The sequence below is a fragment of the Toxotes jaculatrix genome, chromosome 3 (genome assembly GCF_017976425.1).
Source record: "Toxotes jaculatrix isolate fToxJac2 chromosome 3, fToxJac2.pri, whole genome shotgun sequence".
Classification (NCBI taxonomy): Eukaryota; Metazoa; Chordata; class Actinopteri; family Toxotidae; genus Toxotes; species Toxotes jaculatrix.
The window spans coordinates 16837705-16859930 of NC_054396.1; the positions used below are offsets into that span (position 1 = coordinate 16837705).

At 40.0% G+C, this 22226-nt stretch overlaps 3 protein-coding genes across 4 annotated transcripts; all 3 read left to right on the plus strand.

The window, feature by feature from the left end:
* Nucleotides 1–1520: 1520 nt before the first annotated feature.
* On the plus strand, nucleotides 1521–13165 carry LOC121178768 (myosin heavy chain, fast skeletal muscle-like). 2 transcript variants are annotated; one of them, XM_041033096.1, is made up of 41 exons: nucleotides 1521–1541; nucleotides 1810–1863; nucleotides 2034–2249; nucleotides 2447–2590; nucleotides 2870–3026; nucleotides 3121–3148; nucleotides 3245–3356; nucleotides 3445–3537; nucleotides 3647–3710; nucleotides 3832–3930; nucleotides 4015–4118; nucleotides 4755–4893; nucleotides 5022–5140; nucleotides 5374–5523; nucleotides 5706–5876; nucleotides 5958–6264; nucleotides 6431–6498; nucleotides 6622–6709; nucleotides 6796–6913; nucleotides 6993–7116; nucleotides 7222–7358; nucleotides 7515–7770; nucleotides 7863–8105; nucleotides 8219–8395; nucleotides 8475–8620; nucleotides 8802–8892; nucleotides 8992–9381; nucleotides 9506–9632; nucleotides 9746–9864; nucleotides 9981–10177; nucleotides 10265–10448; nucleotides 10538–10703; nucleotides 11018–11142; nucleotides 11225–11533; nucleotides 11613–11816; nucleotides 11895–12020; nucleotides 12112–12282; nucleotides 12374–12478; nucleotides 12596–12691; nucleotides 12780–12923; nucleotides 13019–13165. In XM_041033096.1, exons 3-41 carry the CDS (start codon nucleotides 2046–2048, stop codon nucleotides 13037–13039), a joined length of 5823 nt encoding a protein of 1940 aa, XP_040889030.1. In that variant the 5' UTR covers nucleotides 1521–1541; nucleotides 1810–1863; nucleotides 2034–2045; the 3' UTR covers nucleotides 13040–13165. The 2 variants fall into 2 exon arrangements, with proteins under 2 accessions (XP_040889030.1, XP_040889031.1); XM_041033097.1 differs by having other exon boundaries at nucleotides 12780–12911.
* A 195-nt stretch (nucleotides 13166–13360) lies between these two features.
* Nucleotides 13361–14556, plus strand: LOC121178771 (zinc finger BED domain-containing protein 4-like). Its single transcript, XM_041033099.1, has 4 exons — nucleotides 13361–13583; nucleotides 13845–13968; nucleotides 14183–14322; nucleotides 14410–14556. Exons 1-4 carry the CDS (start codon nucleotides 13485–13487, stop codon nucleotides 14554–14556), a joined length of 510 nt encoding a protein of 169 aa, XP_040889033.1. The 5' UTR covers nucleotides 13361–13484.
* Nucleotides 14557–16896: 2340 nt separating this feature from the next.
* p4htmb (prolyl 4-hydroxylase, transmembrane b) lies at nucleotides 16897–22093 on the plus strand. The gene is made up of 9 exons (XM_041033098.1): nucleotides 16897–17693; nucleotides 17863–17944; nucleotides 18678–18868; nucleotides 18986–19082; nucleotides 19518–19680; nucleotides 19881–20066; nucleotides 20374–20464; nucleotides 20634–20757; nucleotides 21309–22093. Exons 1-9 carry the CDS (start codon nucleotides 17361–17363, stop codon nucleotides 21533–21535), a joined length of 1494 nt encoding a protein of 497 aa, XP_040889032.1. The 5' UTR covers nucleotides 16897–17360; the 3' UTR covers nucleotides 21536–22093.
* Nucleotides 22094–22226: the final 133 nt, after the last annotated feature.

Here is a 22226-nt window from a genome sequence, read left to right on the forward strand (position 1 = left end):
CCAGTTATTGTTTACACGTAACTACCAGTATAGGTTAAAACACAGGTACACCAAACCTTTTCTGTGGAAATTTACCTTTAAAAATTAAATACATCAATGCAGAATCATAACTACACTTATAAAATAGACTAGAATACATGTACTTACACTGTTAAACATAGATGCTACTGTTACTGTGAATGTACATCCATGGTCTTTGCATCCAGCTGGCAGACTGGAATGTTACTTAACACTCACCTTGGTTTGTTATCCTGAGCACGGTTGTTGCTGCTTGACAAATGAAGAAACTGACAGACGAAGATCAAAGGCCATAAAAACACAATAAGCCTCTTAAGCATGTGGCATTTGGCTTGAGCATCAACACAAGCCTTGTGCTATATTTGAGTTTTGCCCTAATAAGACAGAAGATTTCAGAGCAGGAATCGTGTAACATGCTCCTTGAAGACAGAGGCTCATTATATCTTGTGGGTAACCACTTCAGAATTTCTTCTTCTTATTCACTGTCACAAGAATATCCTCTTTCTAATGGAAACAGTGGCTAATGGCGCTCTACCCACACTTTTAAATTCTACTGGCTGTGTACCACATTCTTGGCAAGAATCTTTGGTACACAAGTACACTTGCCATCTTTGACAACCATCTCCTATCTTATCACATACTGTAGACATTCAATGAACAAAACAGCTGAACAACAATTGAATCTGGAGAGCATGCTGACCTTTTAAGGAACATAAACAACCTTCATGAAGAGGTAATTTGTGAAACATAATGGAAGTGAAACTGGAATCCTTCACTCAGTTGTTCTACATTTAGGGATTGTTCTCAAGCTCCCCTGTGTACCTCTTAAGAGCAAGAATAAGAACAGCTGTTGGCACTGTCATGATAAATAAGCCCTTGGCAATCCTTCCTTTTCTTTAAAGCTCATTGGCACTCACTTCATTTTTTAATAATTTCTGACTTGTAAGGACTCTGAAACAGTATATCAGTGACTTTTTAAAGCTTCTCCAAAGCATAGCAAGGGGTTTCTGTTGTGCCAGAGAGCATTAAAAAGATGTATTAGTCACACCTGTGGACTGTCTGTAACTACTGAGTTAACCTTGAGCAAGAACTGAACCAACTTCACATCTGTTCTCTATTTGCATACACAGTAGTATCTACAAGCAGAACCAACTTCACATCGGCTTGCTACATCACCATGTATTGAGGTCATAATAATATATATAAAAATCTCAAACTGCTGCTCTCATCTTCTCATTTTCAGACAACAATTATTACTGATGGCAATGCTAAAGACATCAAAATACAGTAATCAGTGAATAATATTTCTAAAAACCTAAATCCCCAATAAATTAAATTATCAAAGCTGGTCAATGATCTGGCAAAGGAATCTCATAAACTGTGTAATGTTACAGCAGAGGAGAACTAGTGTGCAAACATAATGCGAGGCAACATGACCAAATACAGAAAGACATGTGATAGGCTCCCATCCCTCTATATAAAAAGAACAGCAAACCTCCACCAAGGACAGGCACCCACCAAAGGTAAGTTTGCTAGTGGCACAGATGTATTTGGCATCATTAAACTGCTCCAATACAATATATAATACTATCATGCATCATATGCATCAATATTGCATTTTATAGAAGATAAATCTATATATGAATACTAACAGATTTTAAGTCTATGAGCACACATCTATATATACACACACATATCTCCTTTTCTTTAACTTATTTTAAATGAGAGCAGGAAAGAGTTAGCACTTGCAAGAAACATTTGTGAACCTTACATCTTTGCTCCTTTTTTCAGAAGTTTGCACAGAAGTCTGCCAGAAACGCCCCTGCTTACCTGGTGTGCTCCAAAGTAAGTACATATTTGTCCTAGAGATTAACTCAGTATGAGATATGGGTTAATTATCCATGCCAATGGACTAAACATGGAAATTCCCTATATTTATCTAAGTTTTGCTATGCCAGTTGCTACAGTACCTGTATTTAACCACTCAAACAAATGTCTTGTTTCCTCTCTTGCAGTAAAGGGTCATCATGAGTGGCGACCCAGAAATGGAGTGTTTTGGCCCGGCGGCCATTTACCTCCGCAAGCCAGAAAGAGAGAGAATTGAAGCTCAGAACACTCCCTTTGATGCTAAAACAGCGTACTTTGTGACTGAGGCCACTGAAATGTACCTCAAAGGGAAACTTACCAAGAGAGAGGGTGGCAAAGCCACCGTGGAGACTCTCAATGGAAAGGTGAGAAAAAAAATACTAGTTTTACAGTGATTTATATTTTTGATGTAGGATCTAGACTATTGTGACAAAAGTCTTTGACATGGTAATTTAAAAAAATAAAACTAAGTTAAAAATGATTCTATGGTCAAAATTATACAACAAATGACTGCTAGGCAGTAACTAAGTGTATATCTGTGCCTCTTCCTTCTCTTTGGCAGTCTCTAACTGTAAAAGAAGATGAAATCTTCCCCATGAACCCTCCAAAGTTCGATAAGATTGAAGACATGGCCATGATGACCCACCTTAGTGAGCCTGCTGTGCTGTATAACCTCAAAGAGCGTTATGCAGCATGGATGATTTATGTGAGTTTTGTGGAGGGGAGATATTACTTACATAGCATGTGCACACAGATGTGTGAGTCATGGGCAAATAACATATTTTACTGATTTTTGAAGTGAAGTAAATATAGCCCATGCAGGTAAGGTTTTCCTTCTGATGACTCTTCCATTTGCATCAATGCAACACAGTTCAACAATGCACGAACACTCCTGTATAAGCTTAACCTTACCAGGGGTTGCCAAACTTCTGCACACAACTAAATATTTGTAGAACTTTTAATCTTTCTTTAATATTTCACACAGACCTACTCAGGGCTGTTCTGCGTCACTGTGAACCCCTACAAGTGGCTCCCAGTGTATGATGCAGTGGTTGTTGCGGGATACAGAGGAAAAAAGAGGGTTGAGGCTCCACCCCACATTTTCTCCATCTCAGACAATGCCTATCAGTTCATGCTGCAAGGTATCAATGTATCTATTATGTGTAATAAATACAACTGCTGCACTTAAGGATAAGTAAGATCTTAACTGTTTTATGCCATTTTGATATCTTACAGACAGAGAAAACCAGTCAATCCTGATTACGTAAGTGCCAAAATGTTTACATTATTTACAATTACTGGGAACAGTAGTAATATCAGTCATTTTAATTAATATTTATGAACACATACTTAAACCCAGCGGAGAATCTGGTGCAGGAAAGACCGTCAACACCAAACGTGTCATCCAGTACTTTGCGACAATCGCAGTGGCTGGAGGAAAGAAAGTTGAGCCAATACCTGGAAAAATGCAGGCAAGAGAAGTTGAACAATATTAATGTAAAGTCAAAAATTAAAAGAAGCAGGGTAATGTCAGACTGACAAAATTAATGTTATGCTTAGGGGTCACTGGAAGATCAAATCATTGCAGCAAACCCACTGTTGGAAGCTTACGGTAATGCCAAGACTGTGAGGAATGACAACTCTTCTCGTTTTGTAAGTTCTTTTGCAACCTCTCTTTGATTTCAAATTGTTTCCTATTTTGTGATAATGGTCATTCAACATAAGAGGGTTTTAATCTAAATATTAACCTGTTTCTGCACAGGGAAAATTTATCAGAATTCACTTTGGGTCAACTGGAAAGCTGGCTTCAGCTGATATTGAAACTTGTAAGATTTGTTTGTGAAATTCATGCATACTGCACATTACCTTGTTTATTATACTGTCAAGTCCTTCTGCTTCGCTTCAAGGGAGATTTTTGTTCATTTTTAACAACTTAAACCCATACAGATCTGCTGGAGAAGTCTCGAGTGACGTTCCAGCTGTCAGCTGAGAGGAGCTACCACATCTTCTATCAGCTCACAACAGGCCACAAACCTGAGCTCATAGGTGTGAGATTTGTCAATAATATTGCCAATCATTCTAAAGAAAGTGACATGTTTTCTGCTATATTTACATGTGTTTTTTCTTCAGAGGCTCTGTTGATCACCACAAATCCATATGACTATCCTATGATCAGTCAGGGTGAAATCACTGTCAAGAGTATCAATGACATTGAAGAATTCATCGCAACTGATGTAAGAACAACTTTACTTTGTTGACTACATTTACTGCAATAACAAATTTGACTTATGTTCATGTTTATAATTAATATTTTTGTTACGTACACCAAGTTACCAGTTTATTACAGCAATAAACCCAAATTTTAGGAAGCTTTGAGAGTTTATCTGTTTTTGTCATCAATGGTTTGATTAAACTCTATGGTCATTTTTGAGGCAGTTATTGAAGGTAGTGTTGTACTTGACTGAATTATATGAAGAGGGGTTTCTAATGTCCTCCCCCATTTAAGTTAAGAAGGGGAAATAATAGTAATTCACCTAAACATATAAATGGAAAACTAAGAGTGTCTTTACCCAGAATCTCAACCTCATCTTGTGATTTGTGTTATTGGGGATTACATTTAGTCTAGACAAAGAATTGCAGGTGATCAGTAATTGTTGAAATTAATTCTAAAAGTTATCAGAAACTAGTGTAGAGGAGATACAACGGGACTAACAATATTACAACATCTTGATTTTACCAAGATTATGCTGCTTATTGCTTTAAAGCTAAATAAGCTGTGTTACAAGTGTGGAGAGGCAGAGGGCAGCAATGACTGTCTACTTCCAAGAATAATATCAGCTTGTGTTTTAAACTTTCTCTTTTTATCTCAGACTGCTATTGACATCCTGGGCTTCACTGCTGAAGAGAAGGCAAGCATGTACAAGCTGACTGGAGCTGTGATGCATCATGGAAACATGAAATTCAAGCAAAAGCAGCGTGAAGAGCAGGCTGAGCCTGATGGCACTGAGGGTAGGAAACCCACACACCATAAGCTTTAGTGTAGTACCACTGGATTTGTCTTGTGATTTAGAGGTGCACTGATGACTTTACCCAAGTATTATGGGTTTTAAAGATGAGTATTTGTGTTCTTTTCTTAGTGGCAGATAAAATCGCCTACCTTATGGGTCTGAACTCCGCTGATTTGCTCAAAGCACTGTGCTACCCCAGAGTGAAGGTTGGGAACGAGTATGTGACCAAAGGACAAACCGTCCCTCAGGTAAGAGAAGATAAAAAGGAGGAGATAGGAAACAAAACTAACTGATGCACATTTGAAGACACTTTCATATGTTGATTATATTTTCCTTGCTAAAGGTTCACGAGTGCTCTCATAAAGTCGTTAGCTCAGCTCTGTATGCTCTGTAGCTTGTTTTAACCTCCAGACATTAAACTACCTTTTGTTAATTTTTACACCGTCATTGTTAATGTTGTACCATTACTCTGTAAAATCAGGTCAACAATGCTGTCATGGCTCTCTGCAAGTCTGTCTATGAGAAAATGTTCTTGTGGATGGTCGTCAGAATCAATGAGATGCTGGATACCAAGCAGCCCAGAAGCTTTTTCATCGGTGTCCTGGATATTGCTGGCTTTGAAATCTTTGATGTAAGTGTGTTTGACTTATACAACAGATACAACATAATCTTGTACAACTTAATTTAGATAATTTTGCACAAGGTTTTCATTTCACAATCACGGTACATTAAAGCTAAGAGTACAAATAATTCAGTTTTTAGTCAGTATTACTTAAGGCCCTTGCTGACATTTGATGTTTGAACCGTCTTTAGTTTAACAGCTTGGAGCAGCTGTGCATCAACTTCACCAATGAAAAACTGCAACAGTTTTTCAACCACCACATGTTTGTCCTGGAGCAAGAAGAGTACAAGAAAGAGGGAATTGAGTGGGAGTTCATTGACTTTGGCATGGATCTGGCTGCCTGCATTGAGCTTATTGAGAAGGTGAACTACATGCTGCATATTCACAAATACGGAAAACTGTCTGATGAGCTTTTGTTTTAAATAATAATTTCCTCATGACAGCCAATGGGCATCTTCTCCATCCTTGAAGAGGAGTGCATGTTCCCCAAGGCAACAGACATGACCTTCAAGAGCAAACTGTATGACCAGCATCTTGGTAAAAGTGCCCCCTTCCAGAAACCAAAACCTGCCAAAGGCAAAGCTGAGGCCCATTTCTCTCTGGTGCACTATGCTGGCACTGTCGATTATAATGTCCTTGGCTGGCTGGACAAGAACAAAGACCCCCTGAACGACTCAGTGGTTCAGCTCTACCAGAAGTCTTCTGCCAAACTGCTGGCTCACCTCTATGCCTCACATTCCTCAACTGAAGGTAAGGATCATACTTTAAAGAACAAAATTTGGAGTGGTTTTCTGTTGTCTACGTCATGTTTTAAAATACACTGGTTTGTTTAAACATTATAGTATTACTATAATTTAAATGAAAATTTATTTAATTTGTTTATGTAAATAACTGAAATTGAATCTTTGTGCCACAGCTGAGGGTGGTGGAAAAAAAGGCAAGAAAAAGGGTGGGTCTTTTCAGACCGTATCTGCTCTTTTCAGGGTAAGCATCACAACTACCTGCCTCAAGACATAACTACAACACAATATGTACACCACTACATTCCTGAATGCTACTAAAGGTACCATCCAGGTAAAAGTAATCATTTTTTTCCCCATATCTCAGGAGAATTTAGGCAAATTGATGACAAACTTGAGGAGCACTCATCCTCATTTTGTACGTTGTTTGATTCCTAATGAATCAAAGACTCCAGGTAATCCTAGAATCTGTCTTACTTTTTACATTTATAAAAACTAGTGTAATCACGCAACGCAAAACTGAATTTGACGTGTCTTTAAGGTCTTATGGAGAACCACCTGGTCATCCACCAGCTGAGGTGTAACGGTGTGCTGGAAGGCATCAGGATCTGCAGGAAAGGTTTCCCCAGCAGAATCCTCTATGGTGACTTCAAGCAGAGGTAACTACAAAGATTTATCAGATTTTATTGACAATTTCATGATTAGGTATTATTCAATGACCAATATACCTCCAATCAGATACAAAGTACTGAACGCCAGTGTCATCCCTGAGGGGCAGTTCATTGACAACAAGAAAGCTTCAGAGAAACTCTTGGGCTCTATTGATGTTGATCATACTCAGTACAAATTTGGACACACAAAGGTAATCAGGTTTATCTGTCATGGATGTGTTGGGTTTTTTCTTTTAACTGCTAGCCCTGATACTGCAAGTAAGTAGAATTTTGTGTAAACTAACACTTTCTTTTAGGTGTTCTTCAAAGCTGGTCTGCTGGGAACTCTGGAGGAGATGCGAGATGAAAAACTTGCTATCCTGGTTACAATGACACAGGCAGTCTGCAGAGGTTTCCTCATGAGGAGGGAGTTTGTCAAAATGATGGAGCGCAGGTACTGCAGACAGCTTCAAACACCAAAGGGCAATTGTACATTTATAAATGACAACTTGAGTATAATTTTCAAGCCACATGTTTTGAAAACCCAACCCATACAACTTTCAGAATCTATTTGAATCTGTTTATTTCCTTTGACACTTCTTATCCCTAGGGAGGCGATTTACTCTATTCAGTACAACATCCGCTCATTCATGAATGTCAAAACCTGGCCATGGATGAAGCTGTACTTCAAGATCAAGCCTCTGCTGAAGAGTGCTGAGACTGAGAAAGAGATGGCCCAGATGAAAGAGGACTTTGAAAAGACCAAAGAGGATCTAGCAAAGGCTCTGGCCAAGAAGAAAGAACTGGAGGAGAAGATGGTTTCTCTCCTGCAAGAGAAGAATGACTTGCAGTTGCAAATTCAGTCTGTATGTGAAATAAACAGAGGAAATTTGCTATTTCAGGGATCACGGATTTAAAAAATAAACTGTATTTTAATTGGATGTCACTGTAAATGTAGGAAGGTGAAAACCTTGCTGATGCTGAGGAAAGGTGTGAGGGGCTCATTAAAGCAAAAATCCAGCTTGAGGCCAAAGTCAAAGAGACAGCTGAGAGGCTGGAGGATGAGGAGGAAATCAATGCTGAGCTGACTGCAAAGAAGAGGAAGCTGGAGGACGAGTGCTCTGAGTTAAAGAAAGACATTGATGACTTGGAGCTCACCCTGGCCAAGGTGGAAAAGGAGAAACATGCCACTGAGAACAAGGTGACAGTCATAATTTCAGCTTATTCAACTGTGTCTATTGTAGATATACTTTGATTAAATATGTATTTATTTATTTATTTATTTACTTATTTACTTATTTATTATGTCATAAGGTTAAAAACTTGGTTGAGGAAATGGCTTCTCAAGATGAGACCATTGCCAAATTGACCAAAGAGAAGAAGGCCTTCCAAGAGGCCCATCAGCAGACCCTTGATGATCTGCAGGCAGAGGAAGACAAAGTCAACACTCTGACCAAGGCCAAGTCCAAGCTGGAGCAGCAAGTGGACGATGTAAGTAATAACAGACAGTGATTTCAGTCTGCTTGAGAACTAATAACAAAAATCTAATGCATCTCCTCGGTTAAAACAGCTTGAAGGTTCTCTGGAGCAAGAAAAGAAGCTTCGTATGGACCTTGAGAGAGCTAAAAGAAAGCTTGAGGGGGATCTTAAGTTGGCCCATGAGACCATCATGGATCTGGAGAATGACAAGCAGCAATCTGAGGAAAAAATAAAGAAGTGAGTGAAATTTAACCAATCAATTTAACCAGTGTAGTCATGTTTGACCTGTATTTGTCTCGATATGTTTTAAAAAACCTTGAACAATAGAAATAAGATCACTGCAAAAAAATCTTAAGTTAACATTTTAAGATAAAAATATATGTTGGCTGTTGTGTTTATGATTCCTTTTGCTACACAGGAAGGACTTTGAAACAAGCCAGCTTCTCAGCAAGATTGAGGATGAGCAATCACTCTGCGCTCAGCTACAGAAAAAGATCAAAGAACTTCAGGTTGGTACAGTTTCTTAATATTACTATAGTAGTAATAGTACCTAACCTAACATGGAGACAGAAAGATGTGACAACGTTTTTTGAACACATAAATATTAGGCTCGTATTGAGGAGCTGGAAGAGGAGATTGAGGCTGAGAGGGCTGCTCGGGCCAAGGTGGAGAAGCAGAGGTCTGATCTGTCCAGGGAACTAGAAGAGATCAGTGAGAGGCTTGAAGAAGCTGGCGGCGCAACAGCTGTTCAGATTGAAATGAGCAAGAAGCGCGAGGCCGAGTTTCAGAAGCTGCGTCGTGATCTCGAAGAGTCCACCCTGCAGCATGAAGCCACAGCTGCAGCTCTGCGCAAGAAGCAGGCTGACAGTGTGGCAGAGCTGGGAGAACAGATTGATAACCTCCAGAGAGTCAAACAGAAGCTGGAGAAAGAGAAAAGTGAATACAAGATGGAGATCGATGACCTAACAAGCAATATGGAGGCTGTTGCCAAATCAAAGGTAAAGTAAAAACATTTAACGTGCAACCAGGCCAACAAAAATTTACTTTTACACCTTTGCCTTTATTTGGAGAATTAGACTATGTTGCAATAATTTAGATCAACATAACTTTTCTTAATTTAAGGCCAATCTGGAGAAAATGTGCCGTTCTCTTGAGGATCAACTGAGTGAGATGAAGACCAAAAATGACGAAAATGTGCGACAGCTGAATGATATTGGGGTTCAAAGGGCAAGACTGCAAACAGAGAATGGTGATAAAAAAAAAAATTATTTTATGCTTTTTTTTTTAATTAATTTTAGTCATATTTGTAAATCAATGTCCATACTGGTTTTTTATTAGTACTAACTCTCTGTCGTGCCTTAGGTGAAATCCTTCGTCAGCTGGAGGAGAAAGAAGCCCTGATCTCTCAGCTGACAAGGAGCAAGCAGGCTTATACCCAGCAGACTGAAGAGCTCAAGAGGCATATTGAGGAAGAAGTTAAAGTATGTGCACATGAAGAACACAGACTATCACAGAACTGCAGAGTTGCACAGCTAAAACTGTTAATAAAACATGCTTTTATTTCTTCTTCTTATTATTATTATCATTATTATTTCAGGCCAAAAATGCCCTGGCTCATGCTGTTCAATCAGCCCGTCATGACTGCGACCTGCTCAGAGAGCAGTATGAGGAGGAGCAGGAGGCCAAGGCTGAGCTGCAGCGTGCAATGTCCAAGGCCAACAGCGAGGTGGCTCAGTGGAGAACCAAATACGAGACAGATGCTATTCAGCGCACTGAGGAGCTGGAGGAGGCTAAGTAATGGACAGTCCTGAAATCACACTGTTTCCACATGTAGTGATTCTGTAAGTCACCCTAAAGCACATTTATTGTGTGTTTGAACAGGAAAAAGCTTGCCCAGCGTCTTCAGGATGCAGAGGAATCCATCGAAGCTGTGAATGCAAAATGTGCCTCTCTGGAAAAGACAAAACAGAGGCTGCAGGGTGAAGTGGAGGACCTGATGATCGATGTGGAGAGAGCCAATGCTCTGGCTGCTAACCTCGACAAGAAGCAAAGAAACTTTGACAAGGTTAGATTTTTATTCCTGCCTTGTGGATTAAAATGAAGACCACAGAATTATGTGTTACTGAATCACATGGGTCTTCTTTATGTTTGTAGATCCTTGCAGAGTGGAAGCAGAAGTATGAGGAAAGCCAGGCAGAGCTAGAGGGAGCTCAAAAAGAAGCTCGTTCTCTCAGCACTGAGATGTTCAAGCTGAAAAATTCATATGAAGAATCTCTGGATCACCTGGAGACCTTGAAGAGGGAGAACAAAAATCTGCAACGTATGCACAGTTTTAAAAAAGCAGACTATCTCTAACAAAAACGATTGACAGGGAACTGATTTTGCAGATTTTTTGAGATTTTACAGCTGATTTCAACTTTCACAAAGTTGTTTCATATGCTTTGTATAAAAGGACAAGTAAGGAATAGTGTGCCCCCCAGTGGGGCAACAGACGTGTGCATGTCTTTGATTTTTACATCAACTGTTTTACAGGTCATTACAGTTTTTAGTAAGTGTATAGTATATTTAATCTTAGTCTGCCATAATTAATTCATCCCACACCTACTTAAATAACTCATACATTTCTTCTTAAAGAGGAGATCTCTGATTTGACTGAGCAAATTGGGGAGAGTGGAAAAACCATCCATGAACTGGAGAAAGGGAAAAAGACTGCAGAGACAGAGAAGTCAGAACTTCAGACTTCGCTTGAAGAGGCAGAGGTATCGTCTGAAAAAATATCTGTTTTCAAAGACAATTTTTAATAATGCTGGAGCTACACAACATGTGTTTTTTGTAATCAAGGCTACCCTGGAGCATGAGGAATCCAAGATTCTCCGCATTCAGCTGGAGCTCACCCAAGTTAAGAGTGAAATTGACAGAAAAATTGCAGAGAAGGACGAGGAGATTGAGCAGATCAAGAGGAACAGCCAGAGAGTGATCGAGACCATGCAGACGACTTTGGATGCTGAGGTCAGGAGCAGGAACGATGCCCTGAGAATCAAGAAGAAGATGGAGGGAGACCTCAATGAGATGGAGATTCAGCTGAGTCATGCAAACCGCCAGGCAGCTGAAGCCCAGAAACAGCTGAGAAATGTGCAAGGACAGCTTAAGGTATGGTGGCTTACTACAGAAAAGCAGGTGAAATTCACTTTATTTAGATTGCATTACAAACGTGTTATTTTTAATTTAGGATGCACAACTGCACCTTGATGAAGCCATCAGAGGTCAGGAAGAAATGAAGGAGCAGGTTGCCATGGTGGAGCGCAGGAACAACCTGATGCTGGCTGAGATTGAGGAACTGAGAGTTGCTTTGGAGCAGACAGAGAGAGGCCGCAAAGTGGCTGAACAGGAGCTGGTTGATGCCAGCGAGCGCGTGGGACTCCTGCACTCTCAGGTAAATAAAGATTCAAACAAGGTGAAACACCTGACAGCTGAAAATTACAGTACATAATCCAAGCTGCTATTTATTCAGAATACCAGCCTCATCAACACCAAGAAGAAGCTGGAGGCTGACCTTATTCAGATCCAAGGTGAAGTAGAGGATGCTGTTCAAGAAGCAAGAAATGCTGAAGAAAAGGCTAAGAAGGCCATCACTGATGTGAGTTTTCCGAACGTCTATATAGTAGCCATTTTTCCACCAAATAAAGTGCTCTGACAGTTAAAACAATACTAATTCTTCGAAATTTCAGGCTGCCATGATGGCTGAAGAGCTGAAAAAGGAGCAGGACACCAGTGCTCATTTGGAGAGGATGAAGAAGAACCTGGAGGTGACAGTGAAGGACCTGCAGCACCGTCTGGATGAAGCTGAGAGTCTGGCCATGAAGGGTGGAAAGAAGCAGCTCCAGAAACTGGAGGCTAGGGTAAGGTTCACGTGGACCAACCTATTCATATTTACTGTACACCAGGACAACAATTTTCATTTCAAAATCACTGCATTCTTCTTCATTCAAGGTTCGCGAATTGGAGGCTGAAGTTGACGCCGAACAGAGGCGTGCTGCCGATGCTATCAAGGGAGTGCGAAAATATGAGAGAAGAGTGAAGGAACTCACCTATCAGGTTAATTGCTATTTAAATTACTAAAGTTAGTTAAATTCCAACAAATCATAATAATTTCGGTAATGAAAACAGTAGACTCATGTTTCTGTTACTATGTCGTTTTTTGACATACAACAGACTGAGGAAGACAAAAAGAATATTGCCCGACTTCAGGATCTGGTGGACAAACTGCAGCTCAAAGTGAAATCCTACAAGAGGCAGTCTGAGGAAGCTGTGAGTAAACTTAATTCTTATAAATAGACAAGTTATGAAAATGTCAGTCAACAGACAGGTCCTGACTTCACTGGTGCTCATTGTACAGGAGGAGCAGGCCAACACTCACCTGTCCAGGTACAGGAAGGTTCAGCATGAGATGGAGGAAGCTCAGGAGCGGGCTGACATTGCTGAGTCCCAGGTCAACAAGCTGAGGGCAAAGAGTCGTGAAATTGTCAAGGTAAAAATAACTGTATGTGATCAGTCAGGTTTGAACAGAAATGTTCATCTTATTAAATACAGATCATCTGGCCAACTGTTTTACATTTCATTGTTCTTTCATTTCAGACCAAGGAAGAAGAGGAGTGAGGAGGAAGTCAACGTTATACAGTAACAAAAACTCATAAAATATGAGTATGTTGTTACTTGTTCACTTTAGCATGTCAAGCATGCTGTGATAGCCTAAAGTCAATAAAAGGTAGATAGTTTGTTGCACATTTTTGTGTCTGTCTTATCATTTTTAAAAGACTGATTTACTACTTGAATAATACTAGTCTCCAGGGGCTTACACTACAGTTCATTATGCAGTTTAGAGCAGATGGATAATCACAAGTTACAGAATCAAATATAGTACATGGCACTAGTGATGGGACGAGCGACACTGGTGCATCAGCACTGCGCCTAGAGCTCAAGAGGGAAACCTCGTATCGGTGCGTGTATTGCTTTAAGAAAGAATCACGTGACCGATACAGGAACTGTATCGTTTGGATGTGCCGCGCCAAAGTGTGTTTATCAGGAAACAAACTGTATCAACATGTCGTGGGTTTGTCGGATGGAGTTTTGCTTGATCATGGATCGTTCTAGGAAGTTTTCCCCGGTGTGGAATAATTTTGATCTCGTGACGCCAAACAAGGTAAATCTTTTTCTCCTTTATATACTATTTTTTACGGTGGCGCATTGCACTCACTTTATCAGTTTATCAAGTGAATGACCTGTGATACATATGATAGTCAGTTAAAGAGCCTTAGAGTTGCTTTATTCATGTTATCATGTAATTATGAGATCCTGATCTCGTAATCATGAGAGGGTGTCTATTTTTTTAACAAGTGAATGCAATGTTCTGGTAAGAGGTTTGAATTGTTTTCAGATAAATTAACTTTTTATGTTATTGTAGGTGAAGTGTCGGCTCTGCTCTACAGAGCTATCTTATATCAATAAGAGCACTTCATCAATGCTGAGGCATTATAGAGCTCGGCATGGCAATGAAGAATTGGCAGATACTCGTGAGAGTACCCCAGGTATGTTGAAAGTCTCTCTAAAAATTGTGCTAAAAAAAACATGCATGCAAACAGACAGGCTCCAGGGCTGGTATCGAACCTCCAACCCGTTTGCTGTGAGGCGACAGTGCTAACCACTACACCACCACGTCGTCTTATGTCTATTTGATATTGTTTGTAAAAATTACAGTCCTTTTATTAAGCTTTTGACAAAATAGTTCCTTTTGGCTTGCAGTTCCTAACAAGCAAGCAGTGGATGAGGCAGTGGTCAATATGATCATCAAAGACTGTCAGCCACTCAGCTTTGTTGAAAATGAGGGATTCAGGGAGCTCCTGAAGCTTATTCTACCCTCGTATGCTCTACCAAGCAGGAAGGTATGTTTAAGAATTTTTATTATATGTTTGTACTAACTATATAACTATATTTTATTGGTGTAACAGTATTTGTATGGTTATTTTCAGACCATCAAGGACTTGGTGAGCCAGAGATATGAGGAGGAAAAGGAGAAAACCAAAAAGGACCTCCAGAGTGCCGTTGCTGTTACTTTAACAGCTGATATGTGGACGTCTATGAATATGGAGGCATATCTAACTTTTGTTTCTCAATAAAAATTCATGAACTAATCACTTTTTTGTCTTTTATTTCATACGATTTAACAGTTAAGTTGACAAATGTGCACATAAGTTAAAAAATTGTAACTCTGAATTTTAACTCTAATTTGCTATATTTTACATACCAACTCAGTTTTAGCATTTACACGAACAAGGAATTTCTTTACCTGCAATGATTTTATAACTACTGCAGGGGTCACTATTGGGTGACCAACACAGTATCAATACAGTGCCGACACAGTTTGTTTAGTGTGTCAATACACTCCTTGAGGTATCATCGTCCCATCACTACATGGCACAGTGTTATCCAGACAATACTATACATAACTAATAAGTCCGCAGATCTCACAGCATGTCCCTTAGGTTCAAGTTCAAGTTAGTTCAAGTTCATTGATTTACTGCATATTAATCTTACAGGACTCAAAGGGCTTTAAAGTAAAAACAAATAATTCTAACATTCACCCTGCCTTCAAATTCATGTTCTCAAGTTCTACATTTTTAAGTTTAAGGAGATTTTCCCCTGAACTGAAAAATATATTATGTAAATGAATATATGCATTATGCATATTCATCAAACACTCTAACAAGAATTAATTATTCCATTTACAATCAGATATGGATGTGAAGAAAAGCAGCAAACCCTCCCATTTAAGAAGACTGTTTGTTTGAAATTTTTGCTTGCTAAACAATAAAAGCAATTTATTGATTATCAAAGTGTCACTTGACGAACAAATGAACTAACAGACTTATCACTGCTGCTCTAATTGAGCCAGTCTGGCAAAACATAGTTGGTTTACAGCTTTACTCTAAAGGCAGGCACCATGTTGTGGCCTGTAAGTGTCCTCTGGAAAACACTTGAAGATGCTGTTTGTCAGAGTTGGCATATAAACTGACACTGAGGAACTAATGTTGTTTCTTGGATGAAAGTACTTATTTAGAGGTCATCTGGTTTTGATTTGAGGGCTTGATAAGCAGACTTCAACGTTAGCTTTGAAGATAACGTTAATGATAACAGCAAACGACAGGCTATACAGTAAGTTAACTACATGAAGTGCACCTGCAACTGTGTCTTCATTTTTATTTAAGAAGCGTTTTGTTTAGCGTTAGTGAAGTAGTTTTTGTTTGTTTGGGGTTTTTTTCCATTTTAGCAATGGAGCGAATGTTATCCAAACTACCTGATCTGTTTTTCCTCAAAGACGGATAAGGATAAGCAAATTCTACAAAGCACACATCGAATGTCTGACAACACTTACTATTGTTTTGAAAACATTGTGGAAAAACTCTCCTCTTCATCTGGGCCGCACACTTTGGATGTTTTTTTGCATCTGTTGTTACCTGAGCTGCCGCTCCTCAAACCGAATAATCAAAGATGGCAGCCGGAAGTGACGACTAAGTTAGGGGGCGGCATCATCAGAAATAGGACAAAAAATATTCGTGCGTGTGTGTGTATTCTATGTATGTATGTGTCTCTAACAACACATTGTATGTGTTTTGTATTATTTGTGCAAAGTTTTTTTAAAAAAAAAATTAGTAATTCAAATGAGCATGCAAATAGTACAGTGTAATGAAGAGCTGCTTCAAGAGCCCTGGAGAGTGTGTATAGTGCAGGCTCTGAACAGTTGTGAGTAAAAAAATGTGAAAACAGTAATTCTATTTATGGTTCTTCCATTTTAGACGACCAAAAGCAAATGGTTAAGCCATAATAATAATTTATATTTGAATATCATTTTCACTGTATGACGGCCTGATATCTGCCCCCAGTTGGCTTTCTTCACAGAGGACATTGTGACATGTCACAGTAGGAGAAACATAGGTGTAAATAACAAAATGAATAGTGGTTTGATTCCATTTGGCTGCTTTGGTTTTAGGTTGCTGGTATTGTGCGTGCTGGTTTTGAAGCCAGTCTGCAGAACGTGTTTCATGAGATCTCCAGGAGAGAACAGAGAATAAATAAAATGGTAAAAGATCTTTAAAAACCTTCATAATAAGCAAGAGCCTATGATGCTGTCTCCTACTTTGTGAGCAGAGTATTTAAGCACTATCATGCTGAAGCAGAGCTGTTTACTACTTTAATGAATGTATTTATGTTTCTCTTACGTTTTTATTTGGTTTTTACCTATAGATAGTACAGACCCACCAATAGAGAGCGAGAGACTGCGCTGGATAGTATTAAGTCAGGAATGTGTTATTGGTTTAGGTCACCAGAGGTCAGCATTGCCACGGTAGGCAGACTGTTGCTGTCAAAGGGGAAGCTCGGGCAATGGCGTTTAAATAGTAGGATATACCGCAACCATCAGTGGTGTTTTCGCGTGTTCACAAATGCGTCGCTTATTTTAAAGGATGAATATTTTACTTAGTCGACGCTGGGTCAGGTTTATGAACCAGTTTTCCGAGAGGAGTTACGCCGCGGTTTCGGATGCGCAGTGCGCTTTGCTGCCGCTGCTGACTGGGACTGCTGCAGTGTAAACAAGACTGTCCGAGGCTGCAGCGCCTATGTCTGTGGGTGAAAAGAGAATCATACAATTCCGTTGACAGCTGACTTCTCAGCTTAAACGAGTACAGTTTCACTATGAACCATCAATGGTCTTTTTTTCCCGTTGAGCAACGACCTCAGTTCCTTTTCTGCAGGTGGCTCGCCTGAGCGCTCTTTAAGGATTTTCTTTTCTTTAATCAAACTGGACATCTGTAAGTCAACACATCAGCCATATCTGAGCATCCAGCAAACGTTCATCTTGTCGTTTGACTGAATCAGATGGACTTTGGCCGCTGAGGAAGTTCGACTTCTTGAGTCTCTCAGGAAAATGACTGACAATCAGGAAGCCCCAGATGCTGAGGATACGACTCCGTCCGGGAGCGCGACCTTGCCGCTCCGGCCGCCGTGCGATCGCCTCTCTTGCCCCAAGAGCAGCGTGTGTTCCCGCTCCTACTTCGTGGTGGTCATGGTGTTTTTCCACGTTTACATCATTAATGTTATAGCACTGCTGTTTTACGTGCACTACAGCAGCGGGCAGGAGGATGCGAGCCGGACTCGTGATGCTCCCAGCAGTAACCACCAGCGCCCCGAGTCGCGACGTCCGCCATCAAAACCGGAGTTTCTGCGTGATGTTTCCCTCACAAGGTTAGAGGGAATAAGGGTGAGTAATATAATGATGCATCACTCCTATCATTTATTACCTCTGCCTGTCTCTCTCTCTCTCTCTCTCTCTCTCTCTCTCTCTCTCTCTCTCTCTCTCTCTCTCACACACACACACACACACACACACACTCACAGACCGCACCATCACTTTTCTGATTTTTTTTCAGGTGGGACATGTCCAGAGGGTTTCACTGGTACCAGGCAAGGTACATGAAATGCGCACTCTGAGTCTGAAGCCCCTGCTGTTTGGTAAGAACCAAAACACCCGTGTGGCAAAAACAAATTTGCAGCTCAGCCACATGAGCCCCTAGTGGCCAAACAGGTTTCTTCATCTGGTGAAATCAAACATACGATCAGAGCAATAAGTCCTGAGGCAACTGTCCCTCTGCTCTGCACATCCGATCCAATTAAGGGCTTATAGCTGACTGGCTAAAGAGCAGAAATACATCTGTGCCTGAAAAAAACTAGCCATGCATCATTCAATAAGCAGCCATTACTTGGATTAGGTGTACCAGAAAATTTCAGCTGGTTAAATGGTGCCTCTGCTCATTATTTCCTCTTCAAAACCAAAGGAAATAGTGAAAAATGTACTGCACAAACTCCCAGAGCCCAAGGTGGTAAACTACGTTGTAAAAGGTCTTTCTTGATGAGATTTTTGCTAAACTATGATATGAGACAAAGTCAAGTAGCAATTCCTCTGAGTGTGAAATTGGGAATCTGCAAAAGTTTGGTATTTATGCCTGTAAAAATGACATTGACAATTAAACTGAGTTTCAAAAGAGTTGCTGGGTAGTTAGTTCATTTAAACTGCATAAAACTAGAGCCATTTCTAAAATGTGACATTGGTACAATACAAAATGACAGGGTAACAGAAAATGTGATGCATGCATCACAGACAGTGCTGCAATAAAGCCATCCTGTTGACCCATGAGAGTTTCCTCTGTAGTTTTGTCTCAGTTTGTCTCTGTGTTCATTTCTTCAGAAATCCCTGGGTTTCTGTCGGAGGATGAGTGCCGTGTTGTGATGCAGCTGGCACAGCTAAAGGGCCTGATGGAAAGTCAGTTAATGGTGCAAGATGGTCAGGAAGAGCTGGCCAAGGAGCTCAACCTCAGCCCAGAGGAGATTTTCAACCTTCTTGATATCAACCAGGATGGACAATTGCAGCTCCACGAGGTGTATGTCAGTTTGTGCATTGTGAGGACTTACTGAAGCATGTGATGTGCGATGTGAGTAGTTTCTTGGTTCAGAGCTGTTTAACTCATCCTGTCTCCACTATCAAACCTCCAACAGATACTGACTCACTCTCGAGTGAGGGACGGCATTTGGCTTACACCGGAGAACCTGCGAGAAATCTATGCGGGGCTCAAAGCTGACAAGGATGGTAATGGTAAGAAATCAACTTCATTCATCATGTTAGGTTTAAACCAAGACTATCCACTTTGCACATTTAACCAGTCTTCTTTGGTGTCACACATCTACATCTCTTATTTGCAGACCTACTGTCTGTAAAGTCTGTAAATTAGTATCAATATGATTAAAATTTTAACTGGTATCATAAAGAATAATTGTATTTCATTTCTATGATAAAATGTGTAGATTGGGATACACTATAAATGGACACAATATATGAACAAAGTCTATCAACAAGAATGTGATGTTCAAGGGATATGAAACATGTTGATCTCATATTGGCCCCAATTTAAAAATTTGGTAATTAATAATAAAAATAAAATAGTTTTAACTGAGCCGTTAACATAGGTTATGATGATTATCTGAAGCGATTAGCGATTGGGATTTATTTACATTAACATATTTTGGACAGGTTTGCTGAGTCTGGAAGAGTTCAGGCTTCTGAGCAATGATGCCTTCCAGCGCTTCCTGCTGCAGCAAGGGGTGAAAAGAAGTCAGCTGGTGAGGAACAGCAGACACACCTGGCTCTACCAGGGCAAAGGAGCACACCAGGTCCTCCAAGACATCAAAGCGAGGTTAGGAAAACACACCAATACTAAGGTTTCATTGTTGTTGTTGTTGTATTTCTTTGGTTCTGCCTTTCCTTGCCTTGCTATGAATTATAACTATAAAATAAATGTTTCTGACAAATAAAATTTGACAATTACAGCATGACAAGTCAGAATGATTTACAAATTTCCCAATCAGTTTTTATCTTTAACTTTGTCTAACAAAGGGTCACTCGCCTCACCCGGCTCCCGCCCACATTGGTGGACCTCAGTGAGCCGCTCCAAGTGGTTCGCTATGAGGAAGGGGGTCACTACCACGCCCACCATGACAGCGGCCCTGTCTATCCCGAAACTGCCTGCACACACACACGCCTTGCGGCGAACACCTCCACCCCTTTTGAGACGTCTTGCAGGTGAGATTGCTGAGGTGCATGGTGTTGAGTGGAATGACTGAACTGATATTTCTCAATAAAAAAAAATCTGTGAATGTTCAGATCTGAAATTCATCTGTCTGCTGTGATTACTAAACTGTGCATTGACACTCCATTGTGACAGCTGGCATGTTAGTTTGTGTGACTCTACGTTGTCAATTTGGGAAAAAAAATTGTGTGCTTGCCAAATTGTGCGCTTGTTCGCAAAGTGTTTGTATGTGTGTGTTTGTGTAGGGTTAGTTTGCTCCATACACGTGTGTGTCAATTTAAATCTATGTTGCACACTTAGGTACATCACAGTTCTCTTCTACCTGAACTCTGTTGAGGGGGGCGGGGAGACCGCATTCCCTGTGGCAGACAACAGGACCTATGATGAAGTGGTGCGTAATTGTGTGTGGGTCTGGAAATGTGTTCAGAGAGCCCTGCAAAAGTATTGTGTACATACTGTGCATGTCTTTCATATCTGTGTTAGCTCACTTGTTTGTCAGTGCGTGCATGGGCCTGACGTTAAACAAACTGTGTCGCTGAGTTTTATTATGTGTATTTTAGTCTCTCATACAGAACGACGTGGATCTTTTGGACACCAGGAGGAATTGTGACAAAAGTAACCTGAGGGTAAAGCCTATGAAAGGAACAGCTGTTTTCTGGTACAACTATCTTTCTGATGGAAGAGGTAGGATTCCCATGAAAAATTACAGCACAATTTATAATCGTAATGTTGCAATAACACTGCAAATCAGCAATTATTCATATCATTTGATTTGAAAGTACATTTTGAATTTTTATTGATGCCACTCTCATGTCTGTATTTGTCTCTATGGTAAATATGAAGATACAGCCAGCAGCTGGTTAGCTTAGCATTAAAACTGGAAAATGGGGGTTATAGCTACACTGGCTCTGTCCAAATGTAGCTAAATCCACCTATCAGCACCTCTAAAGCTCACTAATCAATTCATTACCTGGTTTGTTTGAATCAGTACAAAAATCAAAAACATCATGTTGTGGTTTTACATGGGGTTGTGTGCTGGTTTGCACTGGTTGTTTGGCAACCTCAAGTGGATGACCCTGAAATAGCAGTTTATTATTTTGTTATTTCATTTCATTCATCAAAATTACCTAAGTAAATCATCTTGGCCACCCAGCTGAAAAAAAAACATCTGTGTGAGACCTTTAAAAAAATAAAAATGATATAAATGATGTTGCAAGGTTTTTTTCCCTTAATAGGTTGGGTGGGGGAGCAGGATGAATACGCTCTGCATGGAGGATGTGTGGTCACCCATGGAACTAAGTGGGTCGCCAATAAATGGATCAACATTGATCCGGATTACCAGCGGCAGGCTCGCTACCAGCAGCTGGTGTCACAGCAGCCAGAGGAGGAGGAGGAGGAGGAGGATGAAGGTCTGACTCTGAACCCTGACACACAGAGTCCCGACATCCATCAAGACTTGTAGCTCATAAACCAAATTTATTTAAAAAAAAAAAATCTACCTAGCCTTCCTCAGTCATGTGCACAACGTTTTTGGGAACATCCCCTGTGACCAGTATGTAGAGACAAGAGTTATTCAGGGAACGAGGTCACGGTGGGTTTATGCAACTGTAAAGAGATGCTTTTGGTAAAATGTTGCTTGGATATTGTTATCCTGTTATTTTTTAATGGACTGTCATTTCCCATTTTAGGAATGTTGCACTAGAAACTCATAAAAGGAGTTGAGACAAAAAAAACATATTCCTTTGCATGCGTTAGCTTCACAAGATTTGCTGTTGCTATGAGCAAAAATTGCACTTGAATATTGAAATGGCTTCTATAAACATTTCAATGTCCTACCTTGTCATTGCTGCCATTACCAAAAAAGGCTCACACACTCTCTGTGTGATGCATGTTGCCTTGTCTTTGTTCCTTGAATTCATCATTGTTTTCTGCCAGATTCTTCTAGATTAAAATATACACTTGTTTGGATGTTTCACTGTATTAATTTATTATTATTTTTTCTTTAACAATGCAATATAACACTCTTGCACACTGAATAAAGTTAAATTAAGCTCATGTCAGAATTCAGCGTTCTTCTTTTAAATACCTTACAACAAGATGTATAAATATCAGTATAAGTGACTTGTTTTACGCTTTAGTCAGTGCTAGGATTT

What these genes read in the sequence shown, in the direction of transcription:
- LOC121178768 (XM_041033096.1), top strand. Translation starts at nt 2,046, where the DNA reads ATGAGTGGCGACCCAGAAATGGAGTGTTTTGGCCCGGCGGCCATTTAC. An exon ending in CTATCAGTTCATGCTGCAAG is followed by an intron (nt 3,027 to 3,120) that starts GTATCAATGTAT and finishes GATATCTTACAG; the next exon opens with ACAGAGAAAACCAGTCAATC. An exon ending in GCATTGAGCTTATTGAGAAG is followed by an intron (nt 5,877 to 5,957) that starts GTGAACTACATG and finishes TCCTCATGACAG; the next exon opens with CCAATGGGCATCTTCTCCAT.
- LOC121178771 (XM_041033099.1), top strand. Translation starts at nt 13,485, where the DNA reads ATGTCGTGGGTTTGTCGGATGGAGTTTTGCTTGATCATGGATCGTTCT. An exon ending in TACTCGTGAGAGTACCCCAG is followed by an intron (nt 13,969 to 14,182) that starts GTATGTTGAAAG and finishes TTTGGCTTGCAG; the next exon opens with TTCCTAACAAGCAAGCAGTG. An exon ending in ATGCTCTACCAAGCAGGAAG is followed by an intron (nt 14,323 to 14,409) that starts GTATGTTTAAGA and finishes GGTTATTTTCAG; the next exon opens with ACCATCAAGGACTTGGTGAG.
- p4htmb (XM_041033098.1), top strand. Translation starts at nt 17,361, where the DNA reads ATGACTGACAATCAGGAAGCCCCAGATGCTGAGGATACGACTCCGTCC. An exon ending in CTCCAAGACATCAAAGCGAG is followed by an intron (nt 19,681 to 19,880) that starts GTTAGGAAAACA and finishes TGTCTAACAAAG; the next exon opens with GGTCACTCGCCTCACCCGGC. An exon ending in ACAGGACCTATGATGAAGTG is followed by an intron (nt 20,465 to 20,633) that starts GTGCGTAATTGT and finishes TGTGTATTTTAG; the next exon opens with TCTCTCATACAGAACGACGT.